General features: G+C 47.8%; 1 protein-coding gene and 2 non-coding genes across 25 annotated transcripts in view; all 3 read right to left on the minus strand.

Moving 5' to 3' along the window:
- Positions 1 to 5286: 5286 nt before the first annotated feature.
- Positions 5287 to 26761, minus strand: part of PUM1 (pumilio RNA binding family member 1) — a 132936-nt gene continuing 111461 nt past the window's right edge. For 19 of the 23 annotated variants that reach the window (XM_045035436.1, XM_045035437.1, XM_045035434.1 and 16 more), the window contains 7 exons: positions 25317 to 25446; positions 23134 to 23268; positions 19431 to 19568; positions 17177 to 17302; positions 15748 to 15869; positions 10254 to 10446; positions 5287 to 7159 (listed from right to left, as the gene is read on the minus strand). In XM_045035436.1, the coding sequence (XP_044891371.1) occupies positions 7028 to 7159; positions 10254 to 10446; positions 15748 to 15869; positions 17177 to 17302; positions 19431 to 19568; positions 23134 to 23268; positions 25317 to 25446 (976 nt within the window). In that variant the 3' untranslated portion in view covers positions 5287 to 7027. The remainder of the gene's footprint in view (positions 7160 to 10253; positions 10447 to 15747; positions 15870 to 17176; positions 17303 to 19430; positions 19569 to 23133; positions 23269 to 25316; positions 25447 to 26761) is intronic. The other 4 variants (XM_045035435.1, XM_019836549.3, XM_045035431.1 and 1 more) reach the window with 1 other exon arrangement.
- LOC111562139 lies at positions 9350 to 9434 on the minus strand. The gene has a single exon (XR_002745183.1). It is a non-coding gene; the product is annotated as a small nucleolar RNA SNORD103/SNORD85 (small nucleolar RNA).
- Positions 22192 to 22276, minus strand: LOC111562140. The gene has a single exon (XR_002745184.1). It is a non-coding gene; the product is annotated as a small nucleolar RNA SNORD103/SNORD85 (small nucleolar RNA).

A 26761-nucleotide genomic window follows, 5' to 3' on the forward strand; every position in this document is an offset into this window, starting at 1 on the left:
TGTGCGTGGATGAGGAAGAACATTCTAGAAGCTTGTTCACTGTAACCCAGAAAGAACCGAGCATGCGGGGCCTTGTGTTGCTCCCCCCTACTGCACCTCCCTTCACCTGCCTCTTGTATAAGTGAGAAAACCGAGGCCCAAAGAGGAAGTGACTGGCCCAGGGTCACAGGTTCAGTCTGTGGCAGAACCCCAGGCTGCTTCACTCCCTGCCCTGGGGACTTTCTCTCCCCTACTCCATTGCCCTTGACCAGATGCCCTATTTGCAAAACCTTTCAGCGTGAGACCTATCACCCCACAACCAAGGCCCTCATTCAAGCCCTTCCTTCCATGGGGTGGCCCAGTCCTGCGAGGTCAAGGTCACAGGACTAGGAAACGGCTGGGGATGGCGGGGAGGGGGCTGGCCCAGGGGTGGGTGTGCCGTCTTCCCAGGGAGGGGAGGGAGAAGACAGGACTGCAGGGATGTGGAGAAAGAGGAGAGAGCAGGAGGATGGGGGCAGGGAGGAGGGCACTGCCTTTCCAGAAGCCATCCCACGAACACACCCCCGTTCCTGGGAATAAATTGCACATTTGGAGTCATTTTCCTGGAAGAAGAAGAAGGAAAAAAAAAAAAAAAAGCCTCTCTAAAAATATTTTTTCTTTCTCACCTCCTCCTGGGGCTACAGCAGCCCGGCTGGGTGACAGCCAAAGACTGGGGTGCAGGAGACCAACCTGGAGCAGGGCCTCGGGAAGAACTGAAGGGGGGCCAGGAGTCCCCCCTCCCCCTGAGGCCGTGGAATCTGAGCGAGCACGACTGTCACTGAGATATTTGATGTGTCTTGTGTTTCTTGGAGGTTTCGAGGCTCACAGAGACTAGGACCCACACCTCAGCCTCCAGTTCTGGAGTCCCTGCTCCCGGCCAGGCAGGCTTGGATTGGGAGCTGAAGTTGCCGCCATCCCAGGGCCCGCATTAAGTGTGACACGGGTCCCCGCTCTGTCCCTCACCGTCTGTGTGGCCCTGAGCAGGTCACTTCCGGTCCCCCCCCCCCCCCCCGTCCTGGGCCCCAGTCTCCTCCCGCATAGATGGAGCAGGTCTGGGAGGCCAACCTTCATTCCCAGCACCCTGCGGGTGGCCCTGGGGGTGGCCCTGGGATGGGGCCTGGCAGAGGGCAGGTGTGGGGAGGGGCTGAGCACCACCAGCCCGGGGAGGGGAGGCCTGGGGACTTTGGGGTCAGATCCTGGGTCTGCCACTCCCTGGCCGGTGACCTGGGGCCTCTCTCCTACCCTGGAAGGTACAGTGAGTGACTGTCCCTCTCCAGGGTTTGGGGGAGGTGAACAGGGCAGTGCAAGGCAGCACCTGGCTCAGGGCCACACCCACAGCCCCAGCTCAACTGGCCACCGTTTTCCAGTCCTTCCCCACATGGGGCACGCGTGAGGTCAGCGGGCCAGGGGGACCCTCCGCTGGGACTGAGAGACAGAGGCTGAGCCACCTCGGGAACAGGATAGCAGTGGCCTCCCGAGAATCTGTGGTCCCGCCCCCTCCAGAGACACGCGTCTCCAGCCTGGGTTCGCCCCGAGAAGTTTCCTGGAGTCCTGGGGAGGGTGGTTCTGTTTCGGGGTCTCTCTCTGCGGCCTTGGAAGTCTCAATGGGGGCTGGGGGCGCTGCTCACAAGGCGGCGAGCGACGGCTAACAGCAGGAGACCCCGGTCCCTCCACCACGGAGACCTCGGCCGTAGAGTGACTTACGCAGCATGCAATCCTCGAGAGAGAGCCAGCTGGGGCTGCAAGTGTCCCTGGTGGCCTGGCCTGGAAGTCACCCCCGCACCCCCACCCTTCCACAGTTTCCTCTTGCGTCCATGCAGCCCTGTCCCACCGGGCAGAGAAGGCGGGAGGGTGAGAACACCAGGAGGCGGGGCCACCTTGCACGCTAACTACCGAGCGCATCTGCCTTGGCGCTTGAAAGCATCTCAGTTTGGAGGCTAAATTAAATAGCCGCCCTCGTGAAAACCGGAGGCAATAAGAATAATTAATAACAACTCCTATTTAGGGCTTACTCTGAGCCCAGCCCTGTACTGCCAACGTAGCCTGTGAAGTAGGCATCGTCCCCGTTCTCCAGATGAGAAAAGGGAGGGAGAAGATTCGCAGAGGTCGCACGGGGCCAGAGGACCTGGGGTTCGAAGCAGCGATAGGTCATGAAAAGTCTTTAGGGGTTTCAGTTGTCTGAAGGCTTGGTGCATAAGCCAGGGATGTGGTCCCACAGGGAGGCACCAGGGCCTTGGGTCACCTTAACAGAGGCATGGGCTGCCCTCCTCAGGCCCAGCCATCTGACCGCATACCATCCCCATGAGGGTGGCAGGGCTGGGTTGCCACTCCCGTGACAGTTGGCTCAGAGAAAGTCAGGGACTTGGCAGACATAACCCAGTGAGTCGGAGGCAGAGCTGGGGCCTGTGAGCCAGATTCGCCTGACCATCCCCTGCCATCCCAAGCCAGAGTGAGGGACTAGCTCAAAGCCAAGAGGAGCTGCGGATGGAGGGAAGAAGAGGGGATGCCAGGCCTCTGGTCCCTGGGAGATACTCCACTCCTGAGGCCCTCAAGCCTTGGGAAACCCATCCCAGCCCTGACCTTGGAGCCTGGAGCCCTTTGGTCTCTCTACTGCTTTCTTTGGGCAGCAGCGCCCTCGTGTGGCTGCAGCTGGTAACTACATGAAGTTCCGGGTTTCCTCACCCACAATGCTTCCCTCTCCAGGGGCCTCACCTTTCTGCAACCCACCCCCTCGACAGAAGACAGCTATTCCTGGGGCTAACCGAAGGTGGCATGAACAAGAATCCATGGATAGAGCCCTGGGCTTGAGGTCAGGAAGCTTCAGATAAAATCCTTATTTGGTTATTGACCGATTTGTCGTAGGGCTGGCATCTCAAACGCCTCATCCATATAATGGGCTGATAATGTCTCCCCAACCTTACCCTCCAAGGCTTTCATGAGGATTGAGGAATCACAAATCTGAATAGACTCTGAACCGTAAAGCGCTGCGACCAGGTGAAAAGATCACTATCTACACTGTGTTGGGAGAGACCAAGGTCGCTGATGGCTGGCTGGTGGCATCCCGGGGACGTCACATCCTTGCGCAGAAATTGGGAGGCGGCTAATGAGCAGGTGAATGTTGAGCCCAGGATTGAAACTCGGGCCTGCAGAGGAAGGAGTCTGCCCCGGGCCCACTCCCTTCACGACGCACCAAAGGAAGTACCCTCGGACCCTGCATCAGATCCCAGACCTGTCCAAACCCATTCCTTGCAGGACCCGTGTGAGGAACGTAAGAACCATCTCTGGTGCAGACAGAGCTGGTTCACAGCCAATGGCTTTATCATGTAAAGCCTGAGAGACACAGGCTTGAGACAAGAGGTGCTGGGGAGGAGAGCCAGTCATGCTTCCGAGTCCTTGGCTTTGCCACCACGAAGAAACACCGAGGCAAGACGTCTGGCTAAATGCTAAGAGGAAAAGGGGGAGGAAAACCCTGGCCGAGTACAAAGGATACACAATCCAGGTGGAAAGGACGACAACCAGCATTAGGCGAGCGAATGCCTAGACGTGCCAGGCACCAGACACAGGGTCATCGGCGGCTCCAGGTCACACATCTCCAGGTGTTCCTCCAATCTGTTTTTTTTAATAAGAGCTTTTTTACTAATTTTTAATTTTTTCAAGTTATTTGAGAGAGCGACAAAGAGAGAGAGAGAGAGCGCGCACGCACAAACGGGGGAGGGGCAGAAAAGAGAGAGAGAGGATCCCAAGCAGGCTCGGCACCGTCAGCACAGAGCCGGATGCGGGGCTCAAACTCACCTGAGAGGAGAGAAGAGTAAGGCGCTCAACAGACTGAGCCACCCAGGCACCCCTCCTCCCATCTTCTAGAAGAGGAAATGGGGCCGGGGCGCAGACAGGTGATGTTACTCGCCTCAGGTCACAAAGATGGCGGCCAAATGGGAGAAATCCACACCTCCCACCTGGCCGGCTTTGCACACTGCCTCCGCGAGGGTCTAGTGAAACCCGAACCACTGAACAGCCCTGACCGTGAAGGAGGAACCACACGGTTTCCAAGCCGTGAAGGGGGAACCACAAATACTTCTCACCACCTTCGATGGCCAGGGAGGAATTCGGTGAGAAGCGAAGGGACACCCACAGGCACAGCGGAGGTGTGAGCCTCCTGAGCCTGGTCTGTCCGACTCCGGAACCGGGACATTCAGAGTCACACACGCAGTGACGGCTGGCAATGCCTCTAGAGCGTGGTCTCTGGTGGGCCGCTGAAGACCCTCAGTGGGAGAAGCCCCAGGAAGGACCCGATTTCAGCCGCTGATACACCACCAGGTCCTGGACTAAACCCACCTTAGCTCAGCTTCCTTTCCCTCCCTTTATTCCCAGGACTGCAGAGCCTGCTAGTGACAGTCCCTTAACCTTTGGGAAGGGATCGTGCAGTTTCTTCTGCAACCAGCCCGGGGCTCCGCTTGCAGACATGAGGTAGGACAGGCTCCCACCGGGCCCCTGGCTGAGCTACCCTGTAGTTGCCAGCACTGGCCAGTCTAAGTGGCGGCAAAGGTTGGTGAGAGGAGGGGCATCCTCAGACGCAGGTGGCGGGCACCTCTGTGAGCTACAGCCTCCTGTACTGAAAGCCGGGAGGGGTCCCCGATCTGAGGGGGACAAGCAAGATGAGCAAGCTAGGCCCCTGGGCCAGCCTGGGCCGGCCCCCGAGTGTGAACACAGGCGGCCGGGATGCGGGCAGGAGCCGCCCAGAGAAAAGGGAAGGGGACCTCGGGAGGGGAGGCCAGACAGACTGGACATCGGTCTGAGATGCCTTAGCTGCCGCCCACGTCACAGGATTCGATGCCCCCATACGTACCATAGCTGGGAGACCTTTGTGATGGACTGGATTCAAATCCAGACCCTAGGTGCACAATGCTGCAAAGGGCAGAGAGAGCAAACAAAGAACACAGTAACTGGGTCAAACCGCAGGGCACAGGCTTCTTGAGGATGTTCCCTGTGACCAACGGCAGACCCCGGGCCCAGGAAACCAGGCACCTGATTTTTCAAGAGAAGCTGTGAATCCGGACAATGTGTAACGTCTTAATTTTGAAAGCACTAGGCAGGCTAAACCCAGCACCTTTGGGTCAAGATGGGCTCAAGGGCTATCGGCCCTATCCCAACGCAAACCCCACCCTCCCCTCCAACAAACAGAAACCAAACAAGGAGAACAAAGGACACAAAGAGGGAAAGGGCTGTCCCGGGGCACCGAGGGGGGAGGGGGGGTAAAACAGAAACACAGACTCAGATTCCAAAGTTCTGTATTTTTCAAAATAAAGATCACACGTTGTTTAGAGACAATCTACACAAGAGTTACAAAAAATAGTTGCCCAGGCATAAGCATACACAGGTTTGTTAATTATACACATATGGTTACAAGTGTGCTTGCAAAAAAGTTCATTGGAAATATACACAAGGCTCTGGAAATGTACACCGTGTAGTGTTACAATTCTATATTCAAACAAGGAAAATTGACAGTATGTTACATTCACTTACAAGTAGACAAAATGCAAAATACAGTTCATCTTCTGTACAAAAAGGAAGGGCAATTCACACTTTACAAGGTGAGAGGGGCTCTGATTGTAAGGAAAGCTAGGGCAGGGCTGAACTTTGCACGTCCTTATGACTGTCACAAAATAAGCAAAACATTACTTTTTTAGGATTAAAAAAAAACACTAGTGTGAACTGAATCATCTTGAATAACATTTAGAAAGGATCTTGCTACTGTGGGACTAGGTGACAAATAAAACCAAGCTATTTTTTTCCTTTTTAAACATTTAACTAGGCTGTATAAAGAACATTTATTCCTTCAAAAGAAAAAAAATTTACTTCTGGTTGAAATTACAATTTACAATATACAACACTATATGCTACGACCATAAAAGGTGTGAATATACACTGAATGCACAGGGCTGGCTAATTCTCTTTTCTTCCCCAAAAAACGTGTTTATGTTGATTCAAACTTCTCCACATTTACATTACAGGTATACAAATGTACAATTGTACAATCAAAAGTATGTTCGACTACTAGGGTACATTATAGATACAGATTAGACATCAAAACAAGAAAATACTACAAATTTGTATATATGCAAAGTCTACACCAAGTATACACTATATATTTATAGAAGCAAGACCAAAAGCAGAGTTGGATTTTTTTTTTTTTTTTTTCTCATGCTAAATAATCAGATTTTGCCTTTCAATGTTAACAGAAAAAAAAAATCCAGTAGGCAGTAAACAAGTTACACCCGCCCGGCCTTGAAAGACATCCTAGGAGCTCACATCTCCTCCTCACAAAACACACTACACATCTTCTTCAGCATAATAGTCTCCAAAAAAGGCAATTTTTTGAAGTTTCATAAACTTAATGTCATTAACTGAAGCTTTAGCAACTCTAAAACAATTTTCATTATATATATATATGTATATATATATATATATATGTTTTATAAACAGTGTTAAATGCCAGTTTGGGGTCATTTAACAAAATTCAAATTTCTCAGGTTTTTTTGTTTGTTTTTGTTTTTTACTAAAATGAGGAGGTGGGGAAGAGCTATTTGCAAAACTTGCCAGCAAGGCAAAATGGATTAAAAACATTTTTTTCTTTTTTTTTTTTAACTTTTTTTTGTTAAACCAACCACCCTGAAAGTTTCCACACGTGTAATATAGATACAACATTGAACAAAATATGTGGCCTCCCATGTACATTGGTTACCTATGTACAAGTATCCTATACACCAGTAAAACAACAGGGCAATTAGTCAATTAAAAAAAATAATTAGTACATGTTATGCGTAATAAAATTAAACAAATTTACAAAGGCTTTTCCACTTGTGGATTTGATTCCTTTTTTTTTGGAGGAGCGGGTAATCCTGGAGCAACCATTTACCCATGTCGGCTTCCATACTAGAACATTTCTGGTTGCTGGCTGGATTCGCCTGTGGGCCAGTGAGGTCAGTGAACGAGGGGACAGGGTGACACTGCCTCAGATGATACCATTCGGGGGGCCACAGATGGGCCCTAAGTCAACGCCATTCTTCATGTAGTACTTCTCCAGCTTGGCCAAGATGTGCTTGCCGTAGGTGTACTTGCGGAGAGTGGCGATGTGGGGCCGGATCTGGGGAGGAAGCACAGGCTGTGTTACTCTGGCCTGCACACGGACCTGGGCGGGCTCCCGCTGTGCTCCCAGGGGGCTCCCGCTGTGCTCTGGGCACCGAAGTGCTCACGAGAGCCCACGAGGCAACACCTTCCCCCGGTTCAGTCAAAGCGCCGTGATTCTAGAGCTAAGGTGGGTGACCCATCCGAGCAGGCGACAGGAGGAGCCCCTATCCTGAGCACTGGCATAGGACACGAGGGTTCTGGGGGCGGCTGGTTGCGGACCACTTCCGGGTCAGTGCACGGAACACGTGCGTCCTGACCAACAGCCACAGTGCCGCTGCACAGCACCTTCCGAGGCTGCTTTCAGCCTCTGCCCCCCACTCAAGGCGCCTCCTCGGCTCCCCTCAGCTGTGAGAGTTTCTTTCTGGGCACCACGAACCTTGAGCTGAACTCATCACCTGATCCCGCCTCTAGTTCACAGAGGATCACAGAAAACTTCTAACGACAACAATAAAAATGACTAGTGTTGGCCGGGCATTGTTCATTTCCGCCTCACGAGGCAGCTGTGATTATCCCCGTTCACGGTGCCTGAGTCACACATCCAAGGTCAAATGGCTCCCAAGGCACAGGTGTTTGGTCTCGCAGCAGTGGGAGGGGGACGGGGTCCCTCCCGGCTCAGCACCACCCACCGCGCCGGGCTCTTGCAGCACCCAGGTCCGGCTCATTCTCCTCTGTTCTCCATCCCGGACACAAGAGGTGCTTCCTTGCCGGGAGCTCCTGGAGCTTTCTACACGGCCTGGCTACGGCACGGAGGAGCACACTGCCTTCACAATCGCCGGTTTAGCCACTGCTGGTGCCACAGGGACAGTGAATGACCGCGTTTACCGGGCTGCTTCCCCATCCTGAGGCGCACCCGCACACTCACACCGGACGCCCACACCAGGGTGGACGGACACGCTCTACTTCGAGAGCTCCACGTAGGCCACGTGGCGACTCCGCCTGCTCAGCCATGTCCTGGGGTGTCGAGGACACCGGAAACCGCTTCTGCACCACAGGGTGCGGACCCAGCAGCTACGACACCCTCATCTACAAGCCCGCGTGGGGAACCGTTAATAGCCCCGGGCCCAATCCTGAGCTGTGTGACCCACACTGTTCGCCTCAACTCCTCTGGGGAGAGGACGTGGGACAATGCTACGCTTGCATTTGGGATGTAGCGAGGCCCCAGACACGACCTGGTCATCAGAACGTGAGGTTCAAGACCCCCTTGCTTTTTGGCGGCTCTCCTTTCAGAAACATTAGTGACATTCAATTCTTTCACCCGCCCTGTCCCTAGGACCGGCGACTGAGCAGTCCAGCCACCGGCGAGCCTTCACCCTTCACCGTTTCCGTCATGCACACGCACGCACACCGTTGTCGAGCTCCGCGGTTCACCTGATCCGGGGGGACGTGCGAAGTAACTAGCTGCTCTACCGCCTCCTCTTGCGCAAGAGGACTCTGTCTCGGGGAAGGCTGCAGAGCTCTTCGCGCCGGGACTCGTGGGACCCTTCTTCATCTTTCGGCTCCCTCAATCAGCCAACTGCCACACCCCACCTGTCCCCTGTCTTCAATCCCAAAGCCACCGCCGTCTCTTGGCCCTCCGGTCTCCATCCCGCCTCCTCACTGCCCCTTCTCCCACCGCCTCCCCACCTCCAAGTCACTCGTCAGCTGGGACAATCACGTGAAACGTAAACGTGACCCGGCAACCACGGGCCTGCCCTACCAAACTCGCTTTGCTTCGTCAAATACCCAGTCCGTCCCCTGCTCTTCCAGGAGAGGTTCCGGGCTTTATCAAATGTCACTCTCTGGGGGAGCATTCTCTGCACCTCCACATTAGAACAGACCCTGCCACATTCTCGCACAGCCCTCCCAACACTTCCCAGGCACCACCGCGGCTATCTGTGCACAGTACCGCTGTATTCAGACCCAGGAGCCCCGCCGAAAGGGGGGCTTGCTGTAAGTACGCACACAAGTATTTGTCACGGACGTGCTTCTAACTCCCGTGTGTCCCCAACAGCCCCTCTGCCTTCACCAGCGTCTCAACACACCTCTCCCTGAGCCTGCCAACTTGAAGGACTCCGGACGCCCCCAGCCTTCGACCGCCATCGCCAACACCACCGCGATGCCCCGTCGTGTTGCGTCCTGTTGCGAACTGGAGGCGGTGGGCGCCTCGCCTGGCTCAGAACTTGAGTCCTTAACAAAGATTCTCATTACCGAACTTTGTTCTCAGCGAGGGCAAGTGGCTCATCACTGCCAGACCGAGGCCAGCACCTTCCCCTCAGATAGGGCAGAGGGAGTTCAGAGCCCAAAGGCTGAGGGTTCGCATCAGACGCACCCCGGGGCTCGCGGCACCGCCCAGCACAAACACAGCCGCGGCTCACCTGCTGGCTGGGCCTGCCCTGCGACTGTTCCTCCAGCCACGCACGGGCTGCTTCTGGGGCTTTCGGCGTCGCTCCCCCCCACACGGCACCTTGACATTTCAGATTTCCGTCCCTTTTCTCCTCGCTCCTCCCTAGCCTGGACTTGCCCTCCCGCCAAGCCTCGGGCACGTGCTCTCGCATGCCCCCCCGACCCAGCTTTCCACGGCTCTTCCCCACGCTGCGCTCTGGGGGCAGGGACCAGTCTTCGTCCTCCCCGCGCTGGCGCCTGGCACAGAGCGGGCACCAGGTCAGTGTGCCAGGCCAGGCACTCGCTCAGTAAAAGGTGGTGGGATGAACAAAAGGGAAGAAGGAGAAAAGGCAGTAAGACAATCAGGTTGATCTGTGGGACTGAGAAGCTTGGGGGCGGGGGGGTGGGGGGGGGCAGTGGGAGCAGAGGACGAGACACACGGCCTGAGGATCAGGGAGGGAAAACCCTCACAAAGATGGAGTTTAAGACTCTTTCACACCAGTGAACTATGAACCACGGAGACAATGGCCACTCTAGATAAAAGGAAAACAGAAACATATTGAGACACGGTCCAGTGACAAACTGCACTAAAAGAAGCCAGATGCCCACCTTCATCCGCATTTCGGAAACGTGAATTAGTGCGGGCCTTGCACGCTTTCTCTGAGTGTGACCTGTCCAGCCTGGCCTACCTTATGCATGACGATCTTCCGCTGTGCTGGCTCTGCCACATCGATCATCTTCTGGACCACATAGTTGGCATACTGGTCCTTCATCATGGTGTATAAGGCACTGTGGGGACCGTCATTCATGGTGCATACCTCATCGATAAGCACAGCACGCTCCGTACGGGACGCATGAGTGACGCACTTCTCCACAACATTGCTATAATAAGACAAATCCAGGGACAACCCTTAGAACAAACCTTGTGAGGCTGTGCTTGTCCGGCCTCTGCCCCGACCTCACCGTCAGCAGCAGAAGAGAGCCTGACATTTTTGGAAGATGAATTCATCAACTGCCTGACTCTATGAGCCTCCACCTTGCAGTCATCTGTGGCTTCCAAGGTGACCCATGGCTGGGACCAGGTGTCGGGCGAATACGAGCCCTAACCCGCTAACAGGGTGAGGGTAATGCGCCCAGGTGAGTGAGGGGACTTACATAAAGGCTCACATGACTGGCTAAAAGCTGAACTTGTTAATGATTATAATTTCAACACATAACCAAAATCAATGAATTCCCTCCTCTTCTGAGTGTACTAAGGTCAGGAACAAGCCTTACTTACTGCCTGTATTTCTAGTGCCTACCACAGAGCATGGCACTTGAGAGAGAGGCCTTGCAGACTTGAGTCAGGAGTGTACGAGGAGGAACCAAAGCACTCACTCAATGACCTCAGGTTGCCTCTTAAGAGTCTAGGGACAAGAACCACCTTACAGGTCTGTCAGCATTTCTAAACACTTCAGAAATACATCATCTTGGGAAAGGAAAACAGGAACGTGGCTACACTAAATCCAGAGGGGCCAGAGAGGGTGATTAAAGTACATACAGCTGTGCCAATGGGTATTTCTCATCAAGGAGGGACTGATTCACTCATTAATGTTTGTTTCTAAAAATCAGCACTACTCTGCATCTTGTGGGTCTGTGGGTCTGAGGAAGTTGGGTGATGTCAAAGAACACACACCATCTGAACGTGGATTGCTGGAGCCAATACCTGGCAGAGAGGACGTCTGGTGGGCCGGTGGGCAGTTGAAGGCTTTGTAAAGGGTCCATGACTGGGGCAAGGGCTGCTCTGGGTCACAGAACACTCAGAGAGAGTAGGGACTTAAATGACCAGACCTAGCTAATGTAGAAAGCCCCTGGACACCTTGGTGGCTCAGCTGTTAAGCATTTGACTTCAGCACAGATCACTCTCTCATGGTTCGCGAGTTTAAAGCCCCACTTTGGGTGAACATGAGCCTTGCTCTGGGTGAGCCCCGCTTCTCTCTCTTTCTGTGCCTCTCTCTGCCCCTCGCTCACTTGTGCCCCCCCTCAAAAAATACATACATACACACAAAGTATACTTAAAAAAAATAAAGAAAGCTCTTCTGTGACAATCCTGAAAGATGGCCATTTAGCCTCTGCTTGGGAATTTCTAATAATTTGGAAGCATTACTTTCTAGGGCAACCTACCATATGGGTGAATGGCTCTGTTAAACATTCTTCATTTGTCTTACTTTTGCCTTCAGGGACTGAAAAAGGACATATATACTGACTTCACGAGGCACCTTAGAGCAGGTACTCTGTGTCTTACTCCTTCCAGAGGCCAGACCTGTGGATATCTCAGTAGTTAAGTAACTATCACCAGAATAATCCCCTACTCCACAAGTTTTTACACCGTAAGAGGGTGCTGCTCCAAGGAGCTCCCAGTGTTCTATCATTTTGAACACAGAGCTTATATATATGCTTTTATTTAGAAAAGCAAATTCTCAAGCTAAACTGTCAAGAACTACCAACCTACTGGACATTTCTTAAGATATGCAGTGTAGATCAAGTCTGGTGAGCTAACCGATCAACTCTAATTAAGACAAGAGCCTCTCCTTCTGACACCACACCATAGAAAACCTTCTCTTCCCACCTTCCTCCCATAGCACTAAACATACAACTAACATACAGTTCTATTCTAGTGTGAGCTTAAGGTGTGGCACCGTGGAAGTGAATCTCCTAATAACCACTGGCTTCTCCTCAGCAGAAAAGGGAGTTAAGATATTACTGAGCTGGTTCAGAGAGCACAAAGCCAGTCATGATCTCCAAATGTTCAGGCAAAGAATTCATCACCTGTCAGGACCGCTCGGCTAGACTGTATGTACCTTTGTCCACTCCAGGCCTCGTTCCATAACAAATCAGTCCGCGTCAGAACAGAACTTCCTAACTGGATTGGGGACAGGACACTCACTCATCTGGATACAGCACTCAAGCCTCAACAGTGACCTGTCTTCCAAGGAAGCAAGCAGGTCAATCAGCTACCACCATGGGATCCCACTTGGCCAAAGGCTTCTACCCTCATGCATGACCGATGGTGCTCAGTCTTTTAAGCTTATTCTAGTGTTTCTAAAACTGGAGCTCCCAGCCCATTTGTGGGCAGGGAGATCAACTTAGTGATTTGGGACCAGCTGCTGCTGCTTTTTAATGAAACAGAATTAATCATGGACAACACAGTTGTTCAGTTACACGTGTATGCATGTGCCTGTGCATGCAAAGTCAATGAAAATGTTACTTTTTATTCTGGGTCACCGCCAAAAACGTCAGAAAGTCACTCATCTATTTTATTGTTTTGTTTCTATTGATCTATTTCCAAGTATATCAGCTCTTTCTTCTGTTCTCTCTAATCTGCTGATACTAAAGCCACACAGTGAATTCTATTTCAGATGATTTATTTTCCTATTCTAGAATTTCCATTTTGTTCTTTTCATAGTAAAGCTTCCAATTCTCTACTAGCATATCTTTCCATTCATTACAACCATATCTTCCTTTACATCTTTGACTATAACTGAAATAGCTGCTTTATAATCATTCTCTGCTAACTCTAATGTCAGGGTGGTGTGGAACAGGCTGCAGTTTTCCATTCTCCTATTTTTTTTTTCTTGATTATGGCCAACAGCACATTTTCCTGTTTTCTAGACATAATGAATGATACACCGTAGAAACAGTTCTGTTATGTTCTTCCAAGAAGGTGACATCTGTTCCTTTTTTCAGTGTAGTTAACTTGGCTGAGCTCAAACTGCAAGCCTGTCCCAGGCCGCAGGGATCCCAGTGCAGCACTTCCATCCTTAGCTGGGCTGCCTCAGGTTCAGCCCATGCAAACCAACGTGATTCAGGAGTCAACCAGGTATTTGGGAAGTTTAAATGCGAGCCTCCCCGTCCCTGGTTCTCTTCCTTTCCAGGATTTCTCCCCTGTCACTTTGTCACTCTCATTGCCACGGTTGTCCCAAACTCTGCCTTATGGGAACACTGGAGATTTCTGATCCCAACTTTAGAAGCCCAGCATGGAGCAGAATGAGAAGCACCTATAGGCTACAAGCCATTAAAACTGGGAAATTCCCTTGGGGTGCCTGGGTGGCTCAGTTGGTTAGGCGTCAGACTTCGGCTCAGGTCATGATCTCAAGGTCTGTGAGTTCCAGCCCCACGTCAGGCTCTGTGCTGACAGCCAGAGCCTGAAGCCTGCTTCGGGTTCTGTGTCTCCTTCTCTCTCTCTGCCCCTCCCCCACGTGTGCTCTGTCTCTCAAAAATAAATAAATGTAAAAATTTTTTTTTAAAAACTGGGAAATTTCCTGATTATAGTCAACAACACTGCACTATAAAAATGCTAAGTTGCTAAGAGACTAGATCTGAATGGTGTTCTTAACACAAAAAAAGAAATGGTAATTGGGGCACCTGGGTGGCTCAGTTAAGCGTCTGACTGAATTTGGGCTCACGTTATGATCTCACAGTTTGGGAGTATGAGCCCTAAGCTGGGTTCTGTGCTACACGGAACCTACTTAGGATTCTCTCTCTGTCCCTCCCCAGGGCCTGTGTGTGCACGCATCTGCTCGCTCTCAAATAAACTTTTAAAAAATGAATGAATGAATGAATGAATGAATGAATGAATGAAAGAAAGAAAGAAAGAAAGAAAGGACAATTGTATGTATGACATGATAAAGGTGTTAGCTGATGCTGCTGTGGTAATCATACTGTAATACAGAAATACATCAAACCGACATGCTGCATACCTCAAACTTACACAGTGCTGTCAATTATATCTCGATACAACTCGATACAAAAAGAAAACTCTGGAGTGCCTGGGTGGTTCCCTTGGTTAAGCATCCGACTCTTGATTTTAGCTCGGGCTACGATCTCATGGTCCGATCTCATGATTCATGGGTTTTCCCTCCACATCTGGCTCCACACTGACAGTGTGAAGCCTGCTTGGAATTCTCTCTCTCTTGCACATGCTCTCTGTCTCTCCCCCTCCCTCCCTCAAAAGAAAAAAAGAAAAAAAGAAAAATCTAAAGGGGCAGGCGGGAATTTCCCCAGTGCAATTACCTCCTTCCCAGTATCAATAAGCCTCCCCTTCCCCAACCCCTTCTGGTAACCACCTGCTCTTGGCCACACTGTAACGCCTAATGCCTTCAGCAAAATTTTTGGCGTTTTGTCCACAATTTACAGTTGTCTGTTATCTGTGGGAGGATTGAGCCCAAAGTAGCTTTTCAGTCATTACCAGACCACAAGTCTATTGTAGCATTAACACTTATACTTAAGAGTGAGATATTAAATGCACTGAAAAACAAGAGGAGACAGTGACCCCAGGAAGAGTTCTGAGAGATTCTTCCCCTGCTTCCCTGGTCCCGGCAAATGTCCAAAAAATAAAAAATAAAATAAAATAAAATAAAAAAGTAAAAAAAATAAAAAGGCAATACAAGGTCTGAGAGACCCTGATATGGTTAGGCTGCTAAGACACTGGATCTAGGAGCGCGTTTATTCCTTTTCTCTATTTTCCATGCTGCCATCTCATAAAATTTAAAAACTTAAGAGATGAACAATTTAAAAACAAGGTTGTAGAATCACAACTGCTTTGGAATTTATCCTAAGAGTCAGAGAAAAATATTCCCAAACTACAAATGACTATATTTGTACACCCATTCCACTCAGAAGACCATACCACTAATCCCTTGGAAGGGCCACCAATTTCTTCTCCAACCACTGCTGATTGTAAGTCACCTAAAACATCTTTCACAACCTGGGAGTAACTAGTGCGTTTTATTCTTGATCTGCCACAACATGAAGACCGGAAAAGAGACTCTAAGAGTACTAATGCCTATACGTCAACATGATAACTACGTCTGAATTCTGGCACCAGAGAGGAAACGGAGTGAAGAACAAGAACAAGTAAGCTAACAAAATGCCCAGTTCACCAAAGTACAAGATTTAAGCTCTTCAGAAACATAATCCCCGTATTTCAAAGTGGGTGACTGGGGGCGGGAGGAGCCACTAAGGGACCTGCTTTGTTTTCTACTCTATGATAGTAGAACCATTTGACGTTTTAAGCTGTATATAGCTTGAGAAAAACATTTTTGAAAGAAGAGAATGAAAATTCATTCTTTCTCCCTCGACTTGAAATACAATGTAATAATTCCTTCTGGAAAACAGAGTCTGGTATGAATGCCAAGCTCGTACCTTGCGAATTTGTGCTGACTCAATACAAGTACATTGCCTCGGATTTCTGCTACAATTTTACTTTTATCCTCAGGACGACCATGCTCCAATACATGCTGGATTACATAGTTTCCATACTGATCCTGTTGGAGAAACAACAGAAACAGAATTGATGTAAAAATTAGTTCTGTGGGTTACCTAAATCCTTACATCTAATCAACACCTGCCTACCTTCCTGTAGCACCATGACGGCCGGCCTGAATACCAACGAGCACTTCAGAATTTTTAAAATGGATAGGGAGTGACGATTTTTCTCTATCATTACAAAACAGGAACTATTACCAGACAATGGAATATTCCTCTATATTTATGCCCAAGGGTCCTAGTTTGGTTCTTCAAAAGTACTAGACGCCAAAAAGTAGGCCTCTTCTTGTTTAAAAAAGGAAGGGGGGGGGGGGGAGGGAGGCTGTGTAGGTAGGAATAAAGAGCTATTTTTCTCTCAAACAGAAATTTATCTCGTAAGAAAAATGGGAAACAATGCTTATGTCCAACAAAACAGACAATACCTAATTAAACAACATCACAAACATACAATGGATGTACTCACTCATCTACAGGTAAAGATACTTTTAAGAGAATAAATGTGTGTAAGTAAGGAATTTCAGTGGCAAAAAGATTTGCAAGAGGCAAAAATTTAAGTGTACAAATAATACTTCTAAGAAAAAGTGCCAAGACCAAATGTGCTTGCTTCCGTGTGGCAGGATTATGGATGCTTTCTTTAGTTTCACTGCTACTTCCTGCACCTCCAATGTTTCCTCTTTTCGTTTTTTAAGTAGGCTTCACGCCCAGCATGGAGCCCAGTGCAGGGCTTGAACTCTCGACCTTCAGATCCAGAACTGAGCTAAGATCAAGAGATGCTTAACCACAGGCGCCCCTACCATTTTTTTCTACAGTGAGTATTTAATATCTGACACCAAAACAAGCCACAAACACCAACAAAAATGCTGCTTCAGCACAATAATCCGACTTGTAGAAAGTGTTCTACTGGTTACTGCGATGTGGGAGAAATGTTTAGTGGCAGAAGCAAAAGAAAGCATCAAAGCAAAAAAGAAGTCCCCTGATCCACTCAGTTCATTTGAAATGATGAAGTTAAGACCCACAGAGATTAAACGACCCGCCTAAGGTGGCACCGCGAGCCGGTCCACGACACGCGGCCGGCAGGCAGCGCCCTTCAACGCCTAGGCCGGGGCTCTCTTCATCACCCATATTCACAAAACACAAACCAGGATGGTATAAATGAAAACCTGCCCCAAAGCTTCAGTGGACATTTTAAACACGTGAACACGAACTCTTCTGGAACGGATACCTGTGCTGAGAAAACAAACACACAAGCCGTGGGCCTGCACGAGCCCACAGGTGTTTGCAGTTACTCTACCGGCAACTCCACTACCTGTACAAGCTGCTCTGTGTGCTGGTGAAGCTCCTCTAAAATGGGGAGAGTCTGGTCAGGGAGACAGTGCTCCAGGATCCTCTGAATCACTCGGCAGCCGTAAGGATGCGTGGACAAAGCAAATACCTAGGGCAGACGAGCAAATAAAGCCAAAAAAGACAGTTGCCACTTTCAACGCTTCAGTGTTGTTCACATACACATTATTCTGTTAATCTTTGCAAAGACTCTGACAGAGAGAGTGAGAATTATTCTTACCTTACAAATGAGATAACTGAAGCTTCTAGAAGTTTACATAATGTGCTTGCAGCCATACAGATAGTAACTGACAGAGCCGGGGTACTACGTCCCAGTCTTGACTCAAAAGCCCCAATTATACATAGGACACATTTGAGTTCTCTCTACAAATAGTAGGGTGTATATGTGTGCGTGTGTGCGTGCGCGCATGTGTGTGTGTGTGTAAACCCATTTACCTATTCTAGGGATTCACAAATGTACATAAATTCAGAGCTGAAAAGGACTTCTCTAAGAAGCCTAGAAAGGAACAGAGAATTAGTCGAGGTCATAAAAAACACTTAATTAAGAGTCCATAGTGTCAAAAGACAGGGTTAAAAACAGAAAAAGAAAGGGCTAGGATCATAAATGCTTTCACCTAACCAACGCTGCAATCTTCTACATGTAATTAGGGTGTTTTTCCAGCAATGAGCAAGAAAAGCTTCCTCTTTTGTTGCGTCGGGAAGAAGACAGGCACCTGGGCTTCGGCTCCAGATCACTCAGTCTCGATTCTGTCCTTCCTAGTGTGAATAGTGTGAATGACCTGGAGCAACCCGCACCCCCTCTCTGCCCCCCGCTCTGTTACCAGGAATAATCACAGGAATAATAAGCACAGAAACAACAGCTCACACTTCGTAGATGGTGACCAAGTGTCAATGCACTAAGGGCTTTTTATGTGGGTTTTTTAGACGTAGCTGTATATGCACAACTGTGTACCTCAACAGTATAAAGCACAGTTCTGCTTGATTCTATAAAAAAGGTTAAAAACTCACAGTCTGTAACAAATGAATTTCACTCAACATTATGTTTCAGGTATTTACTTATTATACTGTGAAGCTTCTGCTGGGCAAGTATTTGAGTTTGTTATTTTAATTTCTGTCCAACCCTCTGCTGATTGATAGACATCTAGATTCTTTAGTCTTTTCTAGAAGAATAATGCTGCTTTCAACATGTCTAAATATGTCTCATAGTATCCACATGTAGACATTCCCCCAGCTACACACCTAGGCTACAAATGCCAGCATAGGAAATACAAATGTTGAACCTTGACGGTGATACAAAAGTATTTTCCTAATGGCTGTGCTAATATCTATTCCCACCACCGGTGATCAGGTCCCACATTCCTGCCAGGACACCGCGACTGATGGGCAAACAATGCCTATCCTCTGTGTCCTTATTTTGCGTTTTCCTGACTAACAGAATTATGTTTTCATAGATGGACCGGCAATTTGTGTTTCTTTTGTCTGTTAATGCCTTTGGCCCGTTTTCACACTAATTTGTACTGCACTCTTTTGATTACAGGAATTCTTTATATATTCCAGTTATTAATTCTTTGACAGTTTCATCTTGAAAATATTCTCTCCCATTTGGTAGCTTAATCTACTTTTACGTTCTTTGCTGTCAATTTCAATAAGTGTAAAATGTTAAACAGATCTTTTTTCATTAACTCAGAAAATCCAAACAACCCCCTGAGTTAAAGCCTGCAATCTCCTTACCGCTGCTATAATTGAGCAAACCGCAAAACCTAACAACTCTAAAATCCCACTTCAATCTAGGCTCAGCAGTACACATGACTGCACCTGAAAACCTACTTGGTATTTACCATTTTTTTCCCTTTAAAGACAAAAACAAAAAACCAATTTCACAGACCCAAGAAGGAGATGGGTTTTACTCTCTTTGTTCCGCGTAGCTTAGGAGAGTGTGAGGATGATGCTTCAGGAAAAAGAAATGAATGACAACAGCCAATCAAGGGGCAATTCTGGAAAAATCACAGTATAAAAAAAAGAAAACAAAAAACCATCTGCCTGGAAGCTGGTGCTAAGATCATAGGGGCTCTTATGACACACAGGTAAACAGGAGAAACTAGAAGCTATCTCTGGTGGGGTGGCCACTTAGGGACACCCCACAAATGCTACCCTGTTCTCTGCTCACAATGGAAACACCCATCAACTTGTTTCCTTCGCTTCTTTCGTAAGTCACTTACCTGCCCCTTAAACGCATCGATGATGAACTGCAAAGACTGGGGCTGCACGCATTCAATGCATTTCTGAACCACGTGATTACCATTCTGGTCTTTCACACACTTCAGGACGTGGCCGTCTAGCTCCCGAACCATCTCGTTCTATTAGAGGAGACAAGGAAAGAAAGCACCACCAGAATCACAGCAAGCAAACTCCTGGACAATCAACAGTCTCCCTGCGAAACACAAAGCACCAGGCAGAGAGTCTGTGACGAAGCAGCGGGACAGCACAGCTGTGGCACTGTGACAGCACACCGGCACCAAGTGAAGGCCGCAGTTTTTGCATGTTAGCAAACTTCCTGTAATAGGAGCCTGTCTTCAAAAAAGTTCTCTAACTCGCAAAAGGCCTCAGAGACTTTATAAAAACGTAGACATCTCTAGAAAAGAACGTGTACAAAGCACACTGTCGTCGAGAACTTCACATCTAATTTATTACATTCTTAACATGACAACCCTGTAAGGTACCTATTATTAATAATGAGAAGAGCAGGGGCCCTGGGTGGCTCAGTCCGTTAAGCGTATGACTTCAGCTCAGGTCATGACCTCGTGGTTCCTGGGTTCAAATCCTGCGTCAGGCTCTGTGCTGACAGCTCAGAGCCTAGAGCCTGCTTTGGATTCTGTGTCTCCCTCGCTCTCTGTCCCTCTCCCTGCTCTCCCTCAAAAACAAATAAACATTAAAAAAATTAATAATAAGAAGAAGAATCAATCTATAGCTTACAGTATGCTAGACATATCTCTTAAGTGCTTAACACTCTTTGACCCAGTGAATCCTCCTAATAATCCTGTGTACTGGACACTATTACAGATGAGGAAACCAGAGCACAAATTATTTGACTTGTTAAAATCACAGACCTACACTGCCAAGATTCAAACCCAAGCAATCTGGCGCCTATGTGGTAAAACAATGTGGGTCAGTAATTACCTGTGTCAGTTACATGTGATACTGCGCACACCCTCTGCCCACACCTAAGAAGGAGGGGACTCTGAGAGGGATTAAGTACCAGAATTCTGGTTATAGGTCTGTAACTCCCAACATGATCTTTCCACAGGGCCAAGGACTGAAGGACAGCAGGGAGAGCACTCTCAGAGAATACAGAAGACCAGACATTGAGTTACGTGAGTGCGTGACGTGTGTGTGTGTGTGTGTGTGTGTGTGTGTGTGTGTGTGTGTGTGTATGAGAAACTCCGGAAGTACAGGAGAAGACACCGGGGTTGTGAGCGTGGGAGCAAGCATGCGTGCACATGTGTAGGGAATGAGTGGAAGCGACAAGAAAAAGGTGTTGAGATTTTCACTGGATCCCTTTCTTGATGCTGAATACCTGCACCATGGCTGGGCCCTAGTATGTGCTGCCCAATCTCCTTGCTCTATCCAATCTCTGTCTACTCACTCCCCTGTGCTGAACATGTATTTATAGTGGGAACTACAAACCAGTCAAAATGGTGATGTTTGTGAATACAAGGTCTCAAATCTCTGAGTTGCTCAATATGTCAAAGCAGCTAAGAGTTATCCCATTTATACTGGGGGGGGGGGGAGGGGAATCCAAGATTGCAATGCCAGGGACCAAACCAGCCAAAGGCAATAGACTGAGGAAAGTTTCCTAAAGCAATTAATCAAATGTCGGGGAAAACAAATTTCTTCTGGAAATATAATTATGGGAATGGTAAATGGAGAATGATAGCTATATACAAAGACAAGGAACACTTTTAATCAAAATAAAGGGGAGATGGCTTCCTTGTATATTTTCTGGAGCCCATAAAAACTCCACTGGAGAGAAGTTAATTTCATGTAAAATAATAAACTTGCATCCAAATAACAGTAAACTATCCATACCAGGAAGAGTCCTACCAGGTCCACAAGGTACACAAAGAAACCAGACCAGAAAAAAAAAAAGAAATATAGAGTAGAAAGAACTCAAGGGGAGAGTGAAAAGCAACTACAGTGTAGCCATCCAATCAGAAAAAAAAACAAACAGTAAACTCTGAAAAGATGGAGACAAAATCAACAATTTAGGGGCACTTGGGTGGCTCAGTTGGTTGAGCATCCGACTCTTGATTTCCGCTGTCATGATCTTATGGTCGTGAGATGGAGCCCTGTGTTGGGGCTCTGTGCTGAGCGTGAAATCTGCTTAAGAGTCTTTTTCTCTCTCCCTGTCCCTCTCCCCAACCCACTCATGCTCTCTCTCAAAAAATTAAATAGATAGATAGACAGATAGATAGATATCAATCAACAGTTTATCACAATCCTGAGAGAGGGCAAAGATGGGGGACATTCCTGGGAAACTATAATACTCCTTCTTTCTCTGAGCTAGTGAGAATTATAGTCAAAGAGTAAGAAACTTCCATGTTCCAAAGAAACGAGAAAATTTAAGAAGAAAGATTCACTCATGAAGTTTTCATCCATGAAAATCCCAGGGAAGACTGAAACTGATAATGATTCTGATCATTAGAAGAAAAAAAGTAGTAGCTGAGTCCCTGCTTCTAATTCCCGACATACACACCACTTTACCACCGCTACGTCTCCGGACAGAGCTCTGAGCGAACCCCAACCCTGCCCGTGTGTCCCCAACATCCCCTCTGCCTTCACCAGCGTCTCAACACACCTCTCCCTGAGCCTGCCAACTTGAAGGACTCCGGACGCCCCCAGCCTTCGACCGCCATCGCCAACACCACCGCGATGCCCCGTCGTGTTGCGTCCTGTTGCGAACTGGAGGCGGTGGGCGCCTCGCCTGGCTCAGAACTTGAGTCCTTAACAAAGATTCTCATTACCGAACTTTGTTCTCAGCGAGGGCAAGTGGCTCATCACTGCCAGACCGAGGCCAGCACCTTCCCCTCAGATAGGGCAGAGGGAGTTCAGAGCCCAAAGGCTGAGGGTTCGCATCAGACGCACCCCGGGGCTCGCGGCACCGCCCAGCACAAACACAGCCGCGGCTCACCTGCTGGCTGGGCCTGCCCTGCGACTGTTCCTCCAGCCACGCACGGGCTGCTTCTGGGGCTTTCGGCGTCGCTCCCCCCCACACGGCACCTTGACATTTCAGATTTCCGTCCCTTTTCTCCTCGCTCCTCCCTAGCCTGGACTTGCCCTCCCGCCAAGCCTCGGGCACGTGCTCTCGCATGCCCCCCCGGCCCAGCTTTCCACGGCTCTTCCCCACGCTGCGCTCTGGGGGCAGGGACCAGTCTTCGTCCTCCCCGCGCTGGCGCCTGGCACAGAGCGGGCACCAGGTCAGTGTGCCAGGCCAGGCACTCGCTCAGTAAAAGGTGGTGGAATGAATGAATAAGAAGTGAAGGAAAATGGAAGGTGGGCTGGATAATCCAAGTTTGATTGGCCGGAGTGGTTAGTTCAAGTTGAACACAACAACAACTTACTAGTATTTTACTGGCTTTAATTCTTATCAAACAAAACTGTCTCTTGTAAAATTACACCTACTGAAGCCTGGTTGATGAAAAGAGTGTTTGAAACCAACAGCCTTATTAACAAAACACACTTGATCTACTATAAATTTACAAAATTAATCACACAGCTCATGCTTGCCATGCACAGGAAGGCAGCCACAAGCACCAAAGGAAACCGTAAAAGAAAACTAAAGACTGACAAATGTACAGGATTCACTACCACACGTGCCACGGAGAAACATCGAACACCAAGAGAAAAGTTAAAGGGGAAACTTACAATTACCTGCTGGTCTGAGGGAATAAATTCAAGAGCTTTCTGGATAACACGGCAGCCATACATCTGCAGTGCCAATGACAGGACGTGGCCTCGAATGCGTTCTGCCAACGCCAGCTTCTGTTCAAGGCTGCCAAACTAGACATAATGTGTGGGTGAACACCATTACTTAGGTAGAAGGGAAGAAACCAGAGAAGGCAAAGCATCCATTATTCTGTATCAACCACTGGCATAACCTCTTTTAGCTCTGTCACTAGGATTAATGAACTAAACCTTTTTGTTCAAAAAAAAAATCTTTGTTTCTTCAAGGCAAGAGTTCTCAGCCTCTGACTGCAAGGAACCCTCTTTAATGTTGAAAAGCTTCTCACATACCCAACAACAGCAGTTTCACTACTAATAACCGCTAAACAAATATGGAATTCCTCAAAGCTGCCATTAATCCACTATTAAGTGAATTTATACTCCTATTAATTATAAGAGCATTTATACCTATTTACTCTAAAAATAGTAATACACGTGGGAAACATTGTTTATTGGAACTTTCGACAGTGTATGGGAAAGACTCAAGCACTTCTTGGAGCGAAGCTATGGCACTCAGGTGTCCAAGGCCCGTGGATTAGAAAGTTCCTCTTTCATCTACTGGAAACTTAACATAGGGACATCCTGTTTTGAAGTAGGGTTCTACATCACTCTAAGAATTGAAATGTTCTATTTACACAAGGCAACGGAGTCTGGGGGCGCATTAGTTGAAGCAAGAGGTCAGGCTGCACAAGTGCCAAAACTCTTCCTAGAATGATCTCCCATTTGCTGGCCTTTTATTTTCATCTGAATGGCATAATCATGTGAGTGAAGGAGACTTTATATATAATCAGCTTCCCAAACCCACTCATTCCCCACACAAGGGAACTACGGACCAGCGACGTTGTCTGAGCCAGGACATTCTCTGGCTCGTCCCAAGTCATACAGCTATAATCCACTGTTCATTCGGCCACCTCTACCTGCATATTAACCTCTAGAGGTGGAGAGCTCTACATTTTTAGATCTGTGACAAAAGGGTCACAGAGTGAAAGCTGTTCTAAAATCAATAAGGTAAGTCATTTTAAGTTGATTCCTTAGTGTATCGCTAACGAATCACTAACAAAAAAACTTAAGTCTTTATGAGAAAAGTTGGGAAGACAAAGGCTATGAGCCATTTTTTTTAATCTTCATACAAACTGCATAAAACAAGATGCATAAAATTTACAAATTTCTTTTGATTGGGGAAGGTAATGTCCACTTCCGGCATTTTTCTCTGTACCAGACTCTTCTCAATGTTTCATTCCCTTCTGGATTTAGGACTTGGAATTGTTGATATCAGTGTACCTGCCTTTCTGACACCAGTTTAGTGGTGGAAACAGACTTTAATCCAAAACTCTTAATTTAATCCTTTCCAAAAACAACGGTAACAAGAGTGGATGTTATTCACAACAATAGAAGTAAATAAGAAACCAAAGCTGAAGGATCAGCTAAAAAGAAGCGTTTAATAATCTTTAGAACTATAGTTTAAAATAAAAAAACACTACAGTCGACATTCAAAGATAACTCTCTAGGAATTCTAAAAACAAAAATTCATTTTTGGAGCACGTGAATGGCTCAGTCAGTTAAGTGTCCAACTCCTGATTTCAGCTCAGGTCATGGATCTCACGATTCGTGGGTTCGAGCCCCACATCGGGTTCCGTGCCAACAACGTGGAGCCTGCTTGGGATTCTCTCTCTCCCTCTCTCTCTGCCCCTCCCCTGCTCATGTTCTTGTTCTCTGTCTTTCAAAATTAAATAAACTAATTTTTTTCATCTTTTAGAACACTTTATCATGATCCTACTAAAATATCTTACAAAGATTATTTCCTCTAAAAATGACACGTTTAGCGAAATGATTATAACAATCAGAAGTAACGTGCTAGTTTCTAAATGGGGACAGCAGTTCTCCAAACACATTTGTAAAACAGACTGGCACATCTGTTTGGGTATTTAAATGATATATTGCTGCCGTATCGTTTAAATGGAGAAACATTTAAAAGCTCTTCAAAAAGACCACACACGCTTCATTTTGAGGACTGGAATGGGATTGCCATTCTAAAAACAGCTAATGAAAATCAAAATGCTCTGGAGATTCTCTAACGTCAAAGGATAGAAGGAACAAAGGCTTACTTCAAAGAACTTCTGAATGACGTAATTTCCGAACACATCCACCATTAGCTGGTAAGCGGCCTGGAGGATTTCATTGAAGACAAGCTGGCGTTCAGCTGGTGTGGCTCGCTCTAGTTTTAGCTGAATGAATCTGAAGTACAAAAGAAATGGCAATCCTAGCATCTCAGGAAGACTTGGGGAAATAAGGATTAGCTCAATTTATATAATGTATCGGTTCTGAAACTGTGTGTGTGTGCATACATGGGCACACACACACAAGTGTCATTTAAATGAATTACTTGAAGGGCGCCTGGGTGGCTCAGCTGGTTAAGTGTCCGACTCTTGATTTCGGCTCAGGTCATGATCTCACGGTTTTTGGGTTCGAGGCCCAACATCGTGCTCCTTGTTGACAGTGGGGGGAGCCTGCTTGGGATTCTCTCTCTCCCCCCCACCCCTTCCTCTGCCCCTCGCTCTCTCCCTCTCAAAATAAACTGAAACAAGGAGGGGGTCAGGAAAAGAGAGGGGGTTGAAGGTGGACAGAACACAGGGAGAACCCTACCTGACTTTTTCTTTTAGAAACGAGTCCCACATCAATAAACTGAGAGCTTATAGCCCTTACTGTCTTCTTTAAACTCATGCTAATACAAAGCAGTAGTCAGTCATGACACGGAAGAGTTGTTATTTATGCCTGCATATGTCTTCTGAAGTAGTAGCTACTCAGTTTTCATTTTTCAGGTTCAGGTGACTATGTAAGAAAAACCATGTTGTCTCTCAACCTGGTCTATAGGATCCAAATACAAGAAATCGCCCAGTCGCAAGATGGCAGAACTCAAAGAGGAGGTGGATTCTTTAGAAGCTGTTTCAGTGGGCACAGAGAGCAAGAAAGAGACATGGAGACAAACGGGAAGGAAGGATGGATGATGTCACCATAATTAGGCTTTTTCCCCAGGACCAGGGTGGTCCCTTTCTGTGAAGCCCACTGGAACAGCCAAACAGGGAGAAGTAAACTCTGTGTTTTATACGGCAGCTTCCTTCTTCCCTCTCACCTCTATGCAGACTCTCTCACGTCTACAGAGCGGAACAACAAAGAAAAATGGTGGAGCTATCTTACTCCTGAGCAGGAGAAATCCAAACTTATATGTGAATAATGTCTCTTTAAGAACTAGACTCTTAATAGTGATTAAAATTGCAAAAGTGTGGGGACGCCAAGTGTCCAGCTCTTGATTTCAATTCAGGTCACGATCTCATGGTTCATGAGTTCAAGCCCTGCATCGGGCTCCACCCTCACAGCTCAGAGCCTGCTTAGGATTCTTTCTCTCCCTCTCGCTCTGCCCCTCCCCCATGCACTTCCTCTCAAAATATATAAACTTAAAAAAACAAACAGTAGCAAAAGCATGCATATATCTTTGTGTTAGTGTTTCTGTTCCTTAAATTACAGATCACCTGTGAGGTTCCCATGAATTCGG

Source organism: Felis catus, chromosome C1, assembly GCF_018350175.1.
Source record: "Felis catus isolate Fca126 chromosome C1, F.catus_Fca126_mat1.0, whole genome shotgun sequence".
Taxonomy (NCBI): Eukaryota; Metazoa; Chordata; class Mammalia; order Carnivora; family Felidae; genus Felis; species Felis catus.